Below are 17,857 nucleotides of genomic sequence, written 5' to 3' on the forward strand. Positions count from 1 at the left end.
TCTCTGACGAGTAATGCAACTCCTCCACCCCTTCTACCTCCCTCTATCCCTCCTGAAGCATCTATACCCTGGGATATTGAAATGAAATGAAATGAAAATCGCTTATTGTCACGAGTAGGCTTCAATGAAGTTACTGTGAAAAGCCCCTAGTCGCCACATTCCGGCGCCTGTCCAGGGAGGCCGGTACGGGAATTCAGTTGCCAGTCCTGCCCTTCCCTCAACCAAGTCTCAGTAATACCAATAGCATCATATTCCCAGGTACTGATCCAAGCCCTAAGTTCATCTGCCTTACCTGCTACACTTCTCGCATTAAAACAAATGCACCTCAGACCACCTTTGCGTTCATCATCTCTTCCCTGTCTACTCTTCTCCTTAGTCACATTGAGTTTATTGTCTCGTACCTTACTGGCTTTAGTTGCTGCTTCTTTACCGACCTCTAACTTCCTAATCTGGTTCCCATCCCCCTGCCACATTAGTTTAAAACCTCCCCAACAGTGTTAGCAAAAGCACCCCCTAGGACATTGGTTCCAGTCCTGCCCTGGTGTAGACCATCCGGTTTGTAATGGTCCCACCGCCCCCAGAACCGGTTCCAATGTCCCAAAAATCTGAACCCCTCCCTCCTGCACCATCTCTCAAGCCACGTATTCATTCTGACTATTCTTGAATTTTTACTCTGACTGTCTCGTGGCACTGGTAGCAATCCTGAGATTACTACCTGTGAGGTCCTTCTTTTTAACTTATCTCCTAACTCCCTAAATTCTGATTGTAGGACCTCATCCCTTTTTTTACCTATATCGTTGGTGCCCACATGCACCACGACAACTGGCTGTTCACCCTCCCCCTTCAGTATGTCCTGCAGCCGATCGGAGACATCCCTGACCCGAGCACCCGGGAGGCAACATACCATTCGGGAGTCTCGTTTTCGACCACAGAAACGTCTGTCTATTCCCCTTATAATTGAATCCCCTATGACTATAGCCCTGCCAGTCTTTTTCCCGCCCTTCTGTGCAGCAGAGCTAGCCACGGTGCCATGAGCCTGGCTACTACTGCCTTCCCCTGGTGAACCATCTCCCCCAACAGTATCCAAAACGGTATACCTGTTTTGGAGGGAGATGACCGCAGGGGACACCTGCACTTTCTCTGCCTTTTGGTCACCCATTCCCTGTCTCCCTCACCAATCCTAATCTGCGGTGTGACCAACTCACTGAACGTGCTATCCACGACCTCCTCAGCATCGCGGATGCTCCAAAGTGAGTCCATTCGCAGCTCCAGAGCCGTCATGCGGTCTAACAGGAGCTGCAGCTGGACACACTTCCCGCACATGAAGGAGTCAGGGGCATCGGCCATGTCCGTGTACTCCCACATTGAGCACGAGGAGCATAACACGGGTCTGGGATCTCCTGCCATTTCTACCCTTTACCTTAACTGATTACAAATATAGTATCAAATAATTATTAAGTGAAATGAATAAAGATTTTACTTACCAATCACAATACTCACCAACACACGAAGAGTTAATTGTCATTTGACAACAGCCCCTTCACAAACCACCTTCAAATTAGGCTGACCGCACTGCACGTATGCAAATCTCCCCGGAACAGGCAATCAGTAGCTCCGCTCTGCTGCCCTCTGTGTGTGTGTGTGTGTATGTGTCTCAGTGTCAGCTCCTGTACGGTCTGTGTGTATGTGTCTCAGTGTCAGCTCCTGTACGGTCTGTGTGTGTGTGTGTATGTGTCTCAGTGTCAGCTCCTGTACGGTCTGTGTGTGTGTGTGTATGTGTCTCAGTGTCAGCTCCTGTACGGTCTGTGTGTGTGTGTGTGTATGTGTGTGTCTCAGTGTCAGCTCCTGTACGGTCTGTGTGTGTGTGTGTCTCAGTGTCAGCTCCTGTACGGTCTGTGTGTGTGTGTGTGTGTGTCTCAGTGTCAGCTCCTGTACGGTCTGTGTGTGTGTGTGTCTCAGTGTCAGCTCCTGTACGGTCTCTGTGTGTGTGTGTGTGTGTATGTGTCTCAGTGTCAGCTCCTGTACGGTCTGTGTGTGTGTGTCTCAGTGTCAGCTCCTGTACGGTCTGTGTGTGTGTGTGTCAGTGTCAGTGTCAGCTCCTGTACGGTCTGTGTCTCTGTGTGTGTGTGTGTTTCAGTGTCAGCTCCTGTACAGTCTGTGTGTGTGTGTGTGTCTGTGTGTGTGTGTGTGTGTGTGTCTCAGTGTCAGCTCCTGTACGGTCTGTGTGTGTGTGTGTGTGTGTGTGTATGTGTCTCAGTGTCAGCTCCTGTACGGTCTGTGTGTGTGTGTATGTGTCTCAGTGTCAGCTCCTGTACGGTCTGTGTGTGTGTGTGTGTGTCAGTGTCAGCTCCTGTACGGTCTGTGTCTCTGTGTGTGTCTCAGTGTCAGCTCCTGTACGGTCTGTGTGTGTGTGTGTGTGTGTGTGTCTCAGTGTCAGCTCCTGTACGGTCTGTGTCTGTGTGTGTGTGTGTGTCTCAGTGTCAGCTCCTGTACGGTCTGTGTGTGTGTGTGTGTGTGTGTGTCTCAGTGTCAGCTTCTATACGGTCTGTGTGTGTGTGTGTCTCAGTGTCAGCTGCTGTACGGTCTGTGTGTGTGTGTGTATCTGTGTGTGTGGCTCAGTGTCAGCTCCTGTACGGTCTGTGTGTGTGTGTGTGTGTGTGTGTCTCAGTGTCAGCTCCTGTACGGTCTGTGTGTGTGTGTGTGTGTGTGTGTCTCAGTGTCAGCTTCTATACGGTCTGTGTGTGTGTGTGTCTCAGTGTCAGCTGCTGTACGGTCTGTGTGTGTGTGTGTATCTGTGTGTGTGGCTCAGTGTCAGCTCCTGTACGGTCTGTGTGTGTGTGTGTCTCAGTGTCAGCTTCTGTACGGTCTGTGCATGTGCCGGCCTCAGAACCTGTACCTGTACCACACTCAGTGACTAAAAGGACTGGATTGACTTTGCAGTGTGTGGTAATCACCACTGTTGTATATATTAGGAGAGGTGTGGTAAGGCCCTGCACTACAGGTACGGGGTTAGTCTCTGCCTGTTGGCTCCGCCCAGTAGGCGGAGTATAAATATGTGTGCTCCCCTTCCAGCAGCCATTTCGCCAGCTGCTGTAAGAGGCCACACATCTTAGTGTAATAAAGCCTCAGTTGTATTCAACTCTCGTCTTTGTGCAATTGATCGTGCATCACAGTGGATATTAAACCCCCTTCACCTCCCCAAACACACCAATTTTGTCTGGTACCTTGGCAGCCAGTAACCTCAGCTGTTCAGCATTGTACTCCTCCTCCAGCTTCCGTTTTTGCTCTGGGGTGAGGTAGCGTTCTGCTGTGATCTGAAGGTAAAGGGAGGAAGGGTTATTGAATGAGGTCAGATTAATTTAAAACCTGGTCAGGTGAATGAAGCACGCGGGGGCTGACACTTACATCTTAAAACCCAGCCAGTGGCAAGAAACCTGAGCAAGCGAGGTTATCACAGAGAAGAGGAGGTGGTAACCGACGGCTGTTACAACCTGTAACTGACATTGATGCAGGTCAATGTAGCAGCAATGCTAAGGGGGAAAGCAGAATATGCCTGTAGACCCAGGACATCACTGACCAGCCCCTTCCCACACCTCCGCCTATCCCGGGGTGTGATGAGGCAAGGCGTTTTACTGAAGTATACAGTCAGAAACATAGAAACAGGAGGAGGCCATTCAGCCCACAGCCAGATTCTGCCAGTAAATTACATCGTGGCTTATCTGTATCGTTGTCCAGTTGACTGCTTTGGTTCTATAAACTTTTATTCCCTTAACAAATAACCAAATAACAATAAAAGTTTTGACATTTTCAATTTAGACCCTTGGAACCCCCACCTAGTTTCAACAGGTTCTTTGGAGAGAGACGTCTGCTCTTCTGTGCGTGAAGAAATCCAACCTGACATCACCCGGAACAGCCTGAATCTAACTTCATGGTTCGACCCCCTTGTTCCATACTCCCCCCTCCCAACCCACCTACCTCCCCCATTCCTCACCTCCCACCTCCAGAGCAAATAGTTTCTCCGTAACTATCCCTTCAAGGGTGCTAGTGATCAAAACAGATTCCAGACGGAGGTCTGGGTGGAAAGACAAGCTAAGCTTCCATTCTGTGAGTCAATCACTAAAGGAATTGTGTTGCAAGATTGTCCTCTTGTCAGGACCGCACCTGTCCAGGTACTGCCCTGATTGGCTGCACATACTGCACAAGCGAGGAAACACGAGGAAAATGTCTGAATGATTGATTCAATTTTGTGAGGAAGTAACACGGAGGGTTGATGAGGGTGGTGTTGTTGATGTGGTCCACATGGATTTTAGCAAGGCTTCTGACAAGGCCGTAAATGGCAGATCCGCGATGCTGAGGTCGTGGATAGCACGTTTAGCGAGTTGGTCACACCGCAGGTGAAGGTTACTGAGGGAGATAGAAAATGGGTGACCAAAAGAAAGAGCAAGAATAGGAAGGCAGTGCAGGTGTCCCCTGCAGTCATCTCCCTGCAAAACAGATATACCGCTTTGGATACTGTTGAGGGAGATGGCTCACCAGGGGAAAGCAGCAGAAGCCAGGTTCATGGCACCGTGGCTGGCTCTGCTGCGCAGCAGGGCTATAGTGATAGGGGAGTCGATCGTAAGAGGAACAGACAGGCGGTTCTGTGGACGCAATCGAGACTCCAGGATGGTATGTTGCCTCCCTGGTGCAAGGGTCAAGGATGTCTCGGAGCGGCTACAGGACATTCTGGGGGGGGGGGGGGGGGGGGGGGGGGGTGAGGGTAAACAGCCAGCTGTCGTGGTGCACATAGGCACCAACGATATTGGTAAAAAACGGGATGAGGTCCTACAAGCTGAATTCAGGGAGTTAGGAGTTAAACTAAACAGTAGGACCTCAAAGGTAGTAATCTCAGGATTGCTACCAGTGCCACGAGCTAGTCAGAGTAGGAATGTCAGGATAGATAGGATGAATGCGTGGCTCAAGAGATGGTGCAAGAGGGAGGGATTCAAATTCCTGGGGCATTGGGACCTGTACTGGGGGAGGTGGGACCAGTACAAACCGGACGGTCTGCACCTGGGCAGTACTGGAACCGATGTCCTAGGGGGGGTGTTTTCTAGAGCTGTTGGGGAGGGTTTAAACTAATGTGGCAGGGGGATGGGAACCGATGCAGGAAGTTGGAAGGTAGTAAAACAGGGACAGAAGCAAAAGGAAGTAAGGGGGAAAGTGCAAGACAGAGAAGACATAGTCAAAAATCAAAAAGGGCGACAGTACAAGGTACAGTGACTGAGGGGAGCTCAGTGAATAGGCCCAGTAATACTAAAAGGAGTAAAACTGGAGATGTTAAGATTCAAAACAGAGGTAAAAAAACCAACATAAGTGTACTTTACCTGAATGCTTGTAGTATTCGGAATAAAGTAAATGAGTTGATGGCGCAAATCATCATGAATGACTATGATTTAGTGGCCATTACTGAAACATGGTTAAAGGATGGTCATGACTGGGAGTTAAATATCCGAGGGTATCAAACTATTCGGAAGGACAGAGTGGATGGTAAGGGAGGTGGTGTTGCTCTGTTATTTAAGGATGACATCCGGGCAATAGTTAGGGATGATATCGGTGCTATGGAGGATAAGGTTGAATCCATATGGGTGGAAATCAGGAATAGTAAGGCGAAAAAGTCACTGATAGGAGTAGTCTATCGGCCACCAAATAGTAACGAGATGGTGGGGCAGGCAATAAACAAAGAAATAGCTGATGCATGTAGAAATGGTACAGCAGTTATCATGGGGGATTTTAATCTACATGTCGATTGGTTTAACCAGGTTGGTCAAGGCAACCTTGAGGAGGAGTTTATAGAATGTATCCGCGATAGTTTCCTAGAACAGTATGTAATGGAACCTACAAGGGAACAAGCGGTCCTAGATCTTGTCCTGTGTAATGAGACAGGATTGATTCATGATCTCATAGTTAGGGATCTTCTTGGAAGGAGCGATCACAATATGGTGGAATTTAAAATACAGATGGAGGGTGAGAAGGTAAAATCAAATACTAGTGTTTTGTGTTTAAACAAAGGAGATTACAAGGGGATGAGAGAAGAACTAGCTAAGGTAGACTGGGAGCAAAGACTTTATGGTGGAACAGTGGAGAACCTTCCAAGCGATTTTTCACAGTGCTCAGCAAAGGTTTGTACCCACAAAAAGGAAGCACGGTAGAAAGAGGGAAAATCGACCGTGGGTATCTAAGGAAATAAGGGAGAGTATCAAATTGAAGGAAAGAGCATACAAAGTGGCAAAGATTGGTGGGAGACTAGAGGACTGGGAAATATTTAAGGGGCAACAGAAAGCTACTAAAAAGGCGATAAAGAAGAGTAAGATAGAGTATGAGAGTAAACTTGCTCAGAATATAAAAGCAGACAGCAAAAGTTTTTACAAATATATAAAGCAAAAAAGAGTGGCTAAGGTAAATATTGGTCCTTTAGAGTATGAGAAGGGAGTTTTAATAATGGGCGATGAGGAAATGGCTGAGGAATTGAACAGGTTTTTTGGGTCAGTCTTCACAGTGGAAGACACAAATAACATGCCAGTGACTGATAGAAATGAGGTTATGACAGGTGATGACCTTGAGAGGATTGTTATCACTAAGGAGGTAGTGATGGGCAAGCTAATGGGGCTAAAGGTAGACAAGTCTCCTGGCCCTGATGGAATGCATCCCAGAGTGCTAAAAGAGATGGCTAGGGAAATTGCAGATGCACTAGTGATGATTTACCAGAATTCACTAGACTCTGGGGTGGTCCCGGTGGATTGGAAATTAGCAAACGTGACACCACTGTTTAAAAAAGGAGGTAGGCAGAGAGCAGGAAATTATAGGCCAGTGAGCTTAACTTCGGTAGTAGGGAATATGCTGGAATCTATCATCAAGGAAGAAATAGCGAGGCATCTGGATAGAAATTGTCCCATTGGGCAGACGCAGCATGGGCTCATAAAGGGCAGGTCGTGCCTAACTAATTTAGTGGAATTTTTTGAGGACATTACCAGTGCGGTAGATAACGGGGAGCCAATGGATGTGGTATATCTGGATTTCCAGAAAGCTTTTGACAAGGTGCCACACAAAAGGCTGTTGCATAAGATAAAGATGCATGGCATTAAGGGTAAAGTAGTAGCATGGATAGAGTATTGGTTAATTAATAGAAAGCAAAGAGTGGGGATTAATGGGTGTTTCTCTGGTTGGCAAGCAGTAGCTAGTGGTGTCCCTCAGGGATCCGTGTTGGGCCCACAATTGTTCACATTCTACATAGATGATTTGGAGTTGGGGACCAAGGGCAATGTGTCCAAGTTTGCAGATGACACTAAGATGAGTGGTAAAGCGAAAAGTGCAGAGGATACTGGAAGTCTGCAGAGGGATTTGGATAGGTTAAGTGAATGGGCTAGGGTCTGGCAAATGGAATACAATGTTGACAAATGTGAGGTTATCCATTGTGGTAGGAATAACAGCAAACGGGATTATTATTTAAACAATAAAATATTAAAGCATGCCGCTGTTCAGAAAGACTTGGGTGTGCTCGTGCATGAGTCACAGAAAGTTGGTTTACAGATGCAACAGGTGATTAAGAAGGCAAATGGAATTTTGTCCTTCATTGCTAGAGGGATGGAGTTTAAGACTAGGGAGGTTATGCTGCAATTGTGTAAGGTGTTAGTGCGGCCACACCTGGAGTATTGTGTTCAGTTTTGGTCTCCTTACTTGAGAAAGGACGTACTGGCGCTGGAGGGTGTGCAGAGGAGATTCACTAGGTTAATCCCAGAGTTCAAGGGGTTGGATTATGAGGAGAGGTTGAGTAGACTGGGACTGTACTCGTTGGAATTTAGAAGGATGAGGGGGGATCTTATAGAAACATTTAAAATTATGAAGGGAATAGATAGGATAGATGTGGGCAGGTTGTTTCCACTGGCGGGTGACAGCAGAACTAGGGGGCATAGCCTCAAAATAAGGGGAAGTAGATTTAGGACTGAGTTTAGGAGGAACTTCTTCACCCAATGGGTTGTGAATCTATGGAATTCCTTGCCCAGTGAAGCAGTTGAGGCTCCTTCATTAAATGTTTTTAAGGTGAAGATAGATAGTTTTTTGAAGAATAAAGGGATTAAGGGTTATGGTGTTCGGGCCGGAAAGTAGAGCTACATCCACAAAAGATCAGCCATGATCTCATTAAATGGCAGAGCAGGCCCGAGGGGCCAATTGGCCTACTCCTGCTCCTAGTTCTTATGAAAGGTCTGTGGGATCCAGGGGAATGTATTCAGAATGAGCTGGATTTAGAATTGGCCTCGTGGCAGGAAACAAAGGGTAATTGTCTTTGGATGTTTTTATGACTGGAAGGCTGTTTTCAGTGGGGTTCCGCAGGGCCCAGTACGCCATCCGCTGCTTTTTGAGGGCGATATTACTGATTCGGATGCAAATGTATGCAGAATGATAAAGAAGTTTGCAGACAACACAGAAATTAGCTGTGTGGATGATAGCGATTGCTGGAGACTGCAGGAAGGTTTCAATGGACTGGTCAGGTGAGCAGGGAAGTGGCAAATTCAATCCAGAGAAGTGTGAGGTGATGAATTTCGAGAGGTCGGACAAGGCAAAGGAATACACAATAAATGGGAGGATACTGAGAGGTGTATGGGAAGTGAGGGACATTGGGGATTGAATGGCCACAGATCTCTGACGGTGACAGGGCAGGTTGATGAGATGGTAAATGGAATCCTTTATCAGCCGCGGCACAGACAGGATTTAAGAGGAGGGAGGTTATGCTGAAATTGTATAAAACGTTGGTTAGGCCACAGCTAGAGTATTGTGTGCAGTTCTGACCACCTCATTGCTGAAAGGATGTAAGAGCATTCGAGAGGGTCCAGAGGAGATTAGTGAGAATGTTGCCAGGACTGGGAAATTGCAGCTATGAGGAAAGATTGGACAGACTGGGGTTGTTCTGCCTGGAGCAGAGGAGGCTGAGGGGAGATTAGATTGAGATGCAGGAAATTGTGAGGGGCCTGGATCGAGGATGGGAAGGGCTTGTTTACTTCAGCAGAGAGGGTGGTGACTTAGATTTAAAGTAGAAAGATTTGGCTGCCCTGCCAGCTGCGGTAATGGTGTTCCGTGCCCGTCCACCCCGATCCCACAGCCCACCTCCTGGCCAAGCCCCACTACTCCCCCCAGCCCTGGCAGAAGCCCCCCAGACAGCGGCACGGCTGTCAGTGAAGTATGGCGGTCCTGGACACTGTCCATACGCCCTCTCTCTCTCTCTCAGCAGCCCACACGCCAGGTTCATGATGTTTGAGAGCACGCATGGACCACACCGTCGGGAACTCGGCCCATCAGAGGCGGAGAATCGTAGGGGGACCCACGAATGATATACAAACGGTGTTTAACGTACACGTGGCGTGTGCCACATTGAAGCTGTTCTTGAGATGACAGAGCATCACTATTTGGCATCAAACCGGCACCTGCTGTAATTTTGGAGTCGGAAGCTAGCCTCCGGCCAATCACACGCCCCGATTCTGGAGTCGGAAGCTAGCCTCCGCCCAATCACACGCCCCGATTTTGGAGCCGGAAGCTAGCCTCCGCCCAATCACACGCCCCGATTTTGGAGTCGGAAGCTAGCCTCCGCCCAATCACACGCCCCGATTCTGGAGTCGGAAGCTAGCCTCCGCCCAATCGCACGCCCCGATTCTGGAGCCGGAAGCTAGCCTCCGCCCAATCGCACGCCCCGATTTTGGAGCCGGAAGCTAGCCTCCGCCCAATCGCACACCCCGATTCTGGAGTCGGAAGCTAGCCTCCGCCCAATCACACGCCCCGATTTTGGAGTTGGCTAACGGAGAATCTCACCCCACCCCCCGTGTTTTTCGACCCAGATCCACTTTGGAATCACAACCCCCTCAGCTGATTGGAAAGGCACCTGGATTTATGCCTTAGGTGTAACCGGCAGGGTTACAGAGCAAACACTGGAAAGTGGGGGCTTGTTTGTTCAGACAGCACAGACACCATAAGACCATAAGACATAGGAGTGGAAGTAAGGCCATTCGGCCCATCGAGTCCACTCCGCCATTCAATCATGGCTGATGGGCATTTCAACTCCACCTACCAGCATTCTCCCCGTAGCCCTTAATTCCTCGCAACATCAAGAATTTATCTATCTCTGCCTTGAAGCCATTTAGCGTCCCGGCCTCCACTGCACTCCGCGGCAATGAATTCCACAGGCCCACCACTCTCTGGCTGAAGAAATGTCTCCGCATTTCTGTTCTGAATTTACCCCCTATAAGACCATAAGACATAGGAGTGGAAGTAAGGCCATTAATGGGCCGAGTGGCCTCGATTGGCCGAGTGACACGATGGGCCGAGTGGCCTCGTTCCGTGACATAAACCTTCCATGAGTCTAATTGCAGAGAGAATAATTCAGTTAATGATATGGCATGAATTAAGGATGTGGTTTGGTTCTACTCCAGTCCAGATGTTACCTCAGAATCCTGGACTTCAAACTCTCGCTCGGGCATCTCCTTGTTACTCATCGTAGGCAGCCAGACCTCCTCATACATGTCCAACTGCTGCAAGATTTCTTTAATCCTCGTAGTTCTGTCCTTCACCCGGGCAATCTCCACCTCTTTCTGCTTATAGGTTGCGTCAAACTCCTTGTTGAATGCGGTTTTTATGTTGTAAATCACATCCTTAAAACCAGAAAATGAACAATGAAATGTCAGGTTTCTTTCTCATCAGCAAGGGTGGATCAAAAACCGTGGGTTTGGTGATGAGCAGGAACAGGCTGCTCTGTTTCACCATGGATATCGAGAAAGGGTAAAGTTTGGTTTGGAACCTCGATTGGCCGCATGGCTTGTTGTCGACTCAATGAATCGGCAGCACATCTTCTGCTAATCTCAGAGTAACAGGTCACCCATTTAACACCGAGATGAGGAGGAATTCCTTCTCTCAGAGAATCATAGAATCCCGACAGCACAGAAGGAGGACATTCAGCCCATCGAGTCTGCAGCCACCCTCTGAAAGAGCACCCCACCCAGTTTCACTTCCCTTCTCCCCCACTCTGTCTCCCGGAACCTAACCTGGAGATCCTGAGACACGAAGGGGTAATTTATCATGGCCAATCCAACCTGCACATCTTTGGACTGTGGGAGGAAACCGGAGCACCCGGAGGAAGCCCACGAACACACGGGGAGAACGTTCAGACTCCACACAGACAGTGACCATGGAATATAACCTGGGTATCTGATACTGTGAGGCAACAGTGCTAATCACGATGCTGCCCAGGGGGTGGTGAATCTGTGGAATCCTGTAACCCAGAGAGCTGTTGAGGTGCTGGCTGCAAGGCCTGAGGGAGAGGGCGTGATGTGGGGTCTGGGGGAGACACGGTGTTGCGGGGCCTGGGGGTGAGAGCGTGATGTAGGGCTTGGGGGAGAGAAGGTGATGTGGGGCCTGGGGGAGAGAAGGTGATGTGGGGCCTGAGGGAGAGAGCGTGATGTGGGGCCTGGGGGTGAGAGCGTGATGTGGGGCCTGGGGGAGGGAGCGTGATGTGGGGCCTGGGGAGAGAGCGTGATGTGGGGCCTGGGGGAGAGAAGGTGATGTGGGGCCTGGGGGAGAGAGCGTGATGTGGGGCCTGGGGGAGAGAGCATGATGTGGGGTCTGGGGGAGACACGGTGTTGCGGGGCCTGGGGGTGAGAGCGTGATGTGGGGCTTGGGGGAGAGAAGGTGATGTGGGGCCTGGGGGAGAGAGCGTGATGTGGGGCCTGGGGGTGAGAGCGTGATGTGGGGCCTGGGGGTGAGAGCGTGATGTGGGGCCTGGGGGAGAGAGCGTGATGTGGGGCCTGGGGGAGAGAAGGCGATGTGGGGCCTGGGGGAGAGAAGGTGATGTGGGGCCTGGGGAGAGAGCGTGATGTGGGGCCTGGGGGAGAGAAGGCGATGTGGGGCCTGGGGGAGAGAAGGTGATGTGGGGCCTGGGGAGAGAGCGTGATGTGGGGCCTGAGGGAGAGAAGGTGATGTGGGGCCTGGGGGAGAGAGCGTGATGTGGGGCCTGGGGGAGGGAGCGTGATGTGGGGCCTGGGGGAGGGAGCGTGATGTGGGGCCTGGGGGAGGGAGCGTGATGTGGGGCCTGAGGGAGAGAGCGTGATGTGGGGTCTGGGGGAGACACGGTGTTGCGGGGCCTGGGGGTGAGAGCGTGATGTGGGGCTTGGGGGAGAGAAGGTGATGTGGGGCCTGGGGGAGAGAGCGTGATGTGGGGCCTGAGGGAGAGAGCGTGATGTGGGGCCTGGGGGTGAGAGCGTGATGTGGGGCCTGGGGGAGGGAGCGTGATGTGGGGCCTGGGGAGAGAGCGTGATGTGGGGCCTGGGGGAGAGAGCGTGATGTGGGGCCTGGGGGAGAGAGCGTGATGTGGGGCCTGGGGGAGAGAGCGTGATGTGGGGCCTGAGGGAGAGAAGGTGATGTGGGGCCTGGGGGAGAGAGCGTGATGTGGGGCCTGGGGGAGAGAGCGTGATGTGGGGCCTGGGGGAGAGAGCGTGATGTGGGGCCTGGGGGAGAGAGCGTGATGTGGGGCCTGGGGGAGAGAGCGTGATGTGGGGCCTGGGGGAGAGAGCGTGATGTGGGGCCTGGGGGAGAGAGCGTGATGTGGGGCCTGAGGGAGAGAGCGTGATGTGGGGCCTGGGGAGAGAGCGTGATGTGGGGCCTGGGGGAGAGAAGGCGATGTGGGGCCTGGGGGAGAGAAGGTGATGTGGGGCCTGGGGAGAGAGCGTGATGTGGGGCCTGGGGGAGAGAAGGCGATGTGGGGCCTGGGAGAGAGCGTGATGTGGGGCCTGGGGGAGAGAAGGTGATGTGGGGCCTGGGGGAGAGAGCGTGATGTGGGGCCTGGGGAGAGAGCGTGATGTGGGGCCTGGGGGAGAGAAGGTGATGTGGGGCCTGGGGAGAGAGCATGATGTGGGGCCTGGGGGAGAGAAGGTGATGTGGGGCCTGGGGAGAGAGCGTGATGTGGGGCCTGGGGGAGAGAAGGTGATGTGGGGCCTGGGGGAGAGAGCGTGATGTGGGGCCTGGGGGAGAGAGCGTGATGTGGGGCCTGGGGGAGAGAGCGTGATGTGGGGCCTGGGGGAGAGAAGGTGATGTGGGGCCTGGGGAGAGAGCGTGATGTGGGGCCTGGGGAGAGAGCGTGATGTGGGGCCTGAGGGAGAGAGCGTGATGTGGGGCCTGGGGGAGAGAGCGTGATGTGGGGCCTGGGGGAGAGAAGGTGATGTGGGGCCTGGGGGAGAGAGCGTGATGTGGGGCCTGGGGGAGAGAGCGTGATGTGGGGCCTGGGGGAGAGAGCGTGATGTGGGGCCTGGGAGAGAGAAGGTGAAGTGGGGTCTGGGGGAGACACGGTGTTGCGGGGCCTGGGGGTGAGAGCGTGATGTGGGGCCTGGGGGAGAGAGCGTGATGTGGGGCCTGGGGGAGAGAAGGTGATGTGGGGCCTGGGGGTGAGAGCGTGATGTGGAGCCTTGGGCAGGGAGCGTGATGTGGGGCCTGGGGAGAGAGCGTGATGTGGGGCCTGAGGGAGAGCAGGTGATGTGGGGCCTGGGGGAGAGAGCGTGATGTGGGGCCTGGGGGAGAGAGCGTGATGTGGGGCCTGGGGGAGAGAGCGTGATGTGGGGCCTGGGGGAGAGAGCGTGATGTGGGGCCTGGGGGAGAGAGCGTGATGTGGGGCCTGGGGGAGAGAGCGTGATGTGGGGCCTGGGGGAGAGAGCGTGATGTGGGGCCTGGGGGAGAGAGCGTGATGTGGGGCCTGGGGGAGAGAAGGCGATGTGGGGCCTGGGGGTGAGAGCGTGATGTGGGGCCTGGGGAGAGAGCGTGATGTGGGGCCTGGGGGAGAGAAGGCGATGTGGGGCCTGGGGGAGAGAAGGTGATGTGGGGCCTGGGGAGAGAGCGTGATGTGGGGCCTGGCGGAGAGAAGGCGATGTGGGGCCTGGGAGAGAGAGCGTGATGTGGGGCCTGGGGGAGAGAAGGTGATGTGGGGCCTGGGGGAGAGAGCGTGATGTGGGGCCTGGGGGAGAGAGCGTGATGTGGGGCCTGGGGGAGAGAGCATGATGTGGGGCCTGGGGGAGAGAAGGTGATGTGGGGCCTGGGGAGAGAGCGTGATGTGGGGCCTGGGGAGAGAGCGTGATGTGGGGCCTGAGGGAGAGAGCGTGATGTGGGGCCTGGGGGAGAGAGCGTGATGTGGGGCCTGGGGGAGAGAAGGTGATGTGGGGCCTGGGGGAGAGAGCGTGATGTGGGGCCTGGGGGAGAGGGCGTGATGTGGGGCCTGGGGGAGAGAGCGTGATGTGGGGCCTAGGAGAGAGAAGGTGAAGTGGGGTCTGGGGGAGACACGGTGTTGCGGGGCCTGGGGGTGAGAGCGTGATGTGGGGCCTGGGGGAGAGAGCGTGATGTGGGGCCTGGGGGAGAGAAGGTGATGTGGGGCCTGGGGGTGAGAGCGTGATGTGGGGCCTGGGGGAGGGAGCGTGATGTGGGGCCTGGGGAGAGAGCGTGATGTGGGGCCTGAGGGAGAGAAGGTGATGTGGGGCCTGGGGGAGAGAGCGTGATGTGGGGCCTGGGGGAGAGAGCGTGATGTGGGGCCTGGGGGAGAGAGCGTGATGTGGGGCCTGGGGGAGAGAGCGTGATGTGGGGCCTGGGGAGAGAGCGTGATGTGGGGCCTGGGAGAGAGGTGATGTGGGGCCTGGGGAGAGAGCACGATGTGGGGCCTGGGGGAGAGAAGGTGATGTGGGGCCTGGGGAGAGAGCGTGATGTGGGGCCTGGGGGAGAGAAGGTGATGTGGGGCCTGGGGGAGAGAGCGTGATGTGGGGCCTGGGGGAGAGAGCGTGATGTGGGGCCTGGGGAGAGAGCGTGATGTGGGGCCTGGGGGAGAGAAGGTGATGTGGGGCCTGGGGGAGAGAGCGTGATGTTGGGCCTGGGGGAGAGAGCGTGATGTGGGGCCTGGGGAGAGAGCGTGATGTGGGGCCTGGGGGAGAGAAGGTGATGTGGGGTCTGGGGGAGAGAGCGTGATGTGGGGCCTGGGGGAGAGAGCGTGATGTGGGGCCTGGGGGAGAGAGCGTGATGTGGGGCCTGAGGGAGAGAAGGTGATGTGGGGCCTGGGGGAGAGGGCGTGATGTGGGGCCTGGGGAGAGAGCGTGATGTGGGGCCTGGGGGAGAGAAGGTGATGTGGGGCCTGTGGGAGAGAGCGTGATGTGGGGCCTGGGGGAGAGAAGGTGATGTGGGGCCTGGGGGAGAGAGCGTGATGTGGGGCCTGGGGGAGAGAAGGTGATGTGGGGCCTGGGGGAGAGAGCGTGATGTGGGGCCTGGGGATGAGAGCGTGATGTGGGGCCTGGGGGAGAGAAGGTGATGTGGGGCCTGTGGAGAGAGCATGATGTGGGGCCTGGGGGAGAGAAGGTGATGTGGGGCCTGGGGAGAGAGCGTGATGTGGGGCCTGGGGGAGAGAAGGTGATGTGGGGCCTGGGGGAGAGAGCGTGATGTGGGGCCTGAGGGAGAGAGCGTGATGTGGGGCCTGGGGGAGAGAAGGTGATGTGGGGCCTGGGGAGAGAGCGTGATGTGGGGCCTGGGGAGAGAGCGTGATGCGGGGCCTGGGGGAGAGAGCGTGATGTGGGGCCTGAGGGAGAGAGCGTGATGTGGGGCCTGAGGGAGAGAGCGTGATGTGGGGCCTGGGGAGAGAGCGTGATGTGGGGCCTGGGGGAGAGAGCGTGATGTGGGGCCTGGGGGAGAGAGCGTGATGTGGGGCCTGGGGGAGAGAAGGTGATGTGGGGCCTGGGGGAGAGAGCGTGATGTGGGGCCTGAGGGAGAGAGCGTGATGCGGGGCCTGGGGGAGAGAGCGTGATGTGGGGCCTGGGGGAGAGAAGGTGATGTGGGGCCTGGGGGAGAGAGCGTGATGTGGGGCCTGAGGGAGAGAAGGTGATGTGGGGCCTGGGGGAGAGAGCGTGATGTGGGGCCTGGGGGAGAGAGCGTGATGTGGGGCCTGGGGGAGAGAAGGTGATGTGGGGCCTGGGGATGAGAGCGTGATGTGGGGCCTGGGGGTGAGAGCGTGATGTGGGGCCTGGGGGAGGGAGCGTGATGTGGGGCCTGGGGAGAGAGCGTGATGTGGGGCCTGAGGGAGAGAAGGTGATGTGGGGCCTGGGGGAGAGAGCGTGATGTGGGGCCTGGGGGAGAGAAGGTGATGTGGGGCCTGGGGAGAGAGCATGATGTGGGGCCTGGGGGAGAGAAGGTGATGTGGGGCCTGGGGGAGAGAGCGTGATGTGGGGCCTGGGGGAGAGAGCGTGATGTGGGGCCTGGGGAGAGAGCGTGATGTGGGGCCTGGGGGAGAGAGCGTGATGTGGGGCCTGGGGGAGAGAGCGTGATGTGGGGCCTGGGGGAGAGAAGGTGATGTGGGGCCTGGGGGAGAGAGCGTGATGTGGGGCCTGGGGGAGAGAGCGTGATGTGGGGCCTGGGGAGAGAGCGTGATGTGGGGCCTGGGGGAGAGAAGGTGATGTGGGGTCTGGGGGAGAGAGCGTGATGTGGGGCCTGGGGGAGAGAGCGTGATGTGGGGCCTGAGGGAGAGAAGGTGATGTGGGGCCTGGGGGAGAGGGCGTTATGTGGGGCCTGGGGAGAGAGCGTGATGTGGGGCCTGGGGGAGAGAGCGTGATGTGGGGCCTGGGGGAGAGAAGGTGATGTGGGGCCTGGGGGAGAGAGCGTGATGTGGGGCCTGGGGGAGAGAGCGTGATGTGGGGCCTGGGGAGAGAGCGTGATGTGGGGCCTGGGGGAGAGAAGGTGATGTGGGGTCTGGGGGAGAGAGCGTGATGTGGGGCCTGGGGGAGAGAGCGTGATGTGGGGCCTGGGGGAGAGAGCGTGATGTGGGGCCTGAGGGAGAGAAGGTGATGTGGGGCCTGGGGGAGAGGGCGTTATGTGGGGCCTGGGGAGAGAGCGTGATGTGGGGCCTGGGGTGAGAGCGTGATGTGGGGCCTGAGGGAGAGAAGGTGATGTGGGGCCTGGGAGAGAGAGCGTGATGTGGGGCCTGGGGGTGAGAGCGTGATGTGGGGCCTGGGGGAGGGAGCGTGATGTGGGGCCTGGGGAGAGAGCGTGATGTGGGGCCTGAGGGAGAGAAGGTGATGTGGGGCCTGGGGGAGAGAGCGTGATGTGGGGCCTGGGGGAGAGAGCGTGATGTGGGGCCTGGGGGAGAGAGCGTGATGTGGGGCCTGGGAGAGAGAGCGTGATGTGGGGCCTGGGGGAGAGAAGGTGATGTGGGGCCTGGGGAGAGAGCATGATGTGGGGCCTGGGGGAGAGATGGTGATGTGGGGCCTGGGGAGAGAGCGTGATGTGGGGCCTGGGGGAGAGAAGGTGATGTGGGGCCTGGGGGAGAGAGCGTGATGTGGGGCCTGGGGGAGAGAGCGTGATGTGGGGCCTGGGGGAGAGAGCGTGATGTGGGGCCTGGGGGAGAGAGCGTGATGTGGGGCCTGGGGGAGAGAGCGTGATGTGGGGCCTGGGGGAGAGAGCGTGATGTGGGGCCTGGGGGAGAGAAGGTGATGTGGGGCCTGGGGGAGAGAGCGTGATGTGGGGCCTGGGGGAGAGAGCGTGATGTGGGGCCTGAGGGAGAGAAGGTGATGTGGGGCCTGGGGGAGGGAGCGTGATGTGGGGCCTGGGGGAGAGAAGGTGATGTGGGGCCTGGGGAGAGAGCGTGATGTGGGGCCTGAGGGAGAGAAGGTGATGTGGGGCCTGGGGGAGAGAGCGTGATGTGGGGCCTGAGGGAGAGAAGGTGATGTGGGGCCTGGGGGAGAGGGCGTTATGTGGGGCCTGGGGAGAGAGCGTGATGTGGGGCCTGGGGTGAGAGCGAGATGCGGGGCCTGGGGGAGAGAAGGTGATG

At 55.5% G+C, this 17,857-nt stretch overlaps 1 protein-coding gene across 1 annotated transcript in view; it reads right to left on the reverse strand.

The window, feature by feature from the left end:
* cfap43 (cilia and flagella associated protein 43) overlaps positions 1-17,857 on the reverse strand; it is a 273,825-nt gene that overhangs the window by 65,408 nt on the left and 190,560 nt on the right. The window contains 2 exon segments of the mRNA XM_038822192.1: positions 3,225-3,314; positions 10,470-10,676. Coding sequence (XP_038678120.1) covers positions 3,225-3,314; positions 10,470-10,676 — 297 coding nt within the window.

This window comes from Scyliorhinus canicula, chromosome 16 (assembly GCF_902713615.1).
Source record: "Scyliorhinus canicula chromosome 16, sScyCan1.1, whole genome shotgun sequence".
NCBI classification, from domain to species: Eukaryota; Metazoa; Chordata; class Chondrichthyes; order Carcharhiniformes; family Scyliorhinidae; genus Scyliorhinus; species Scyliorhinus canicula.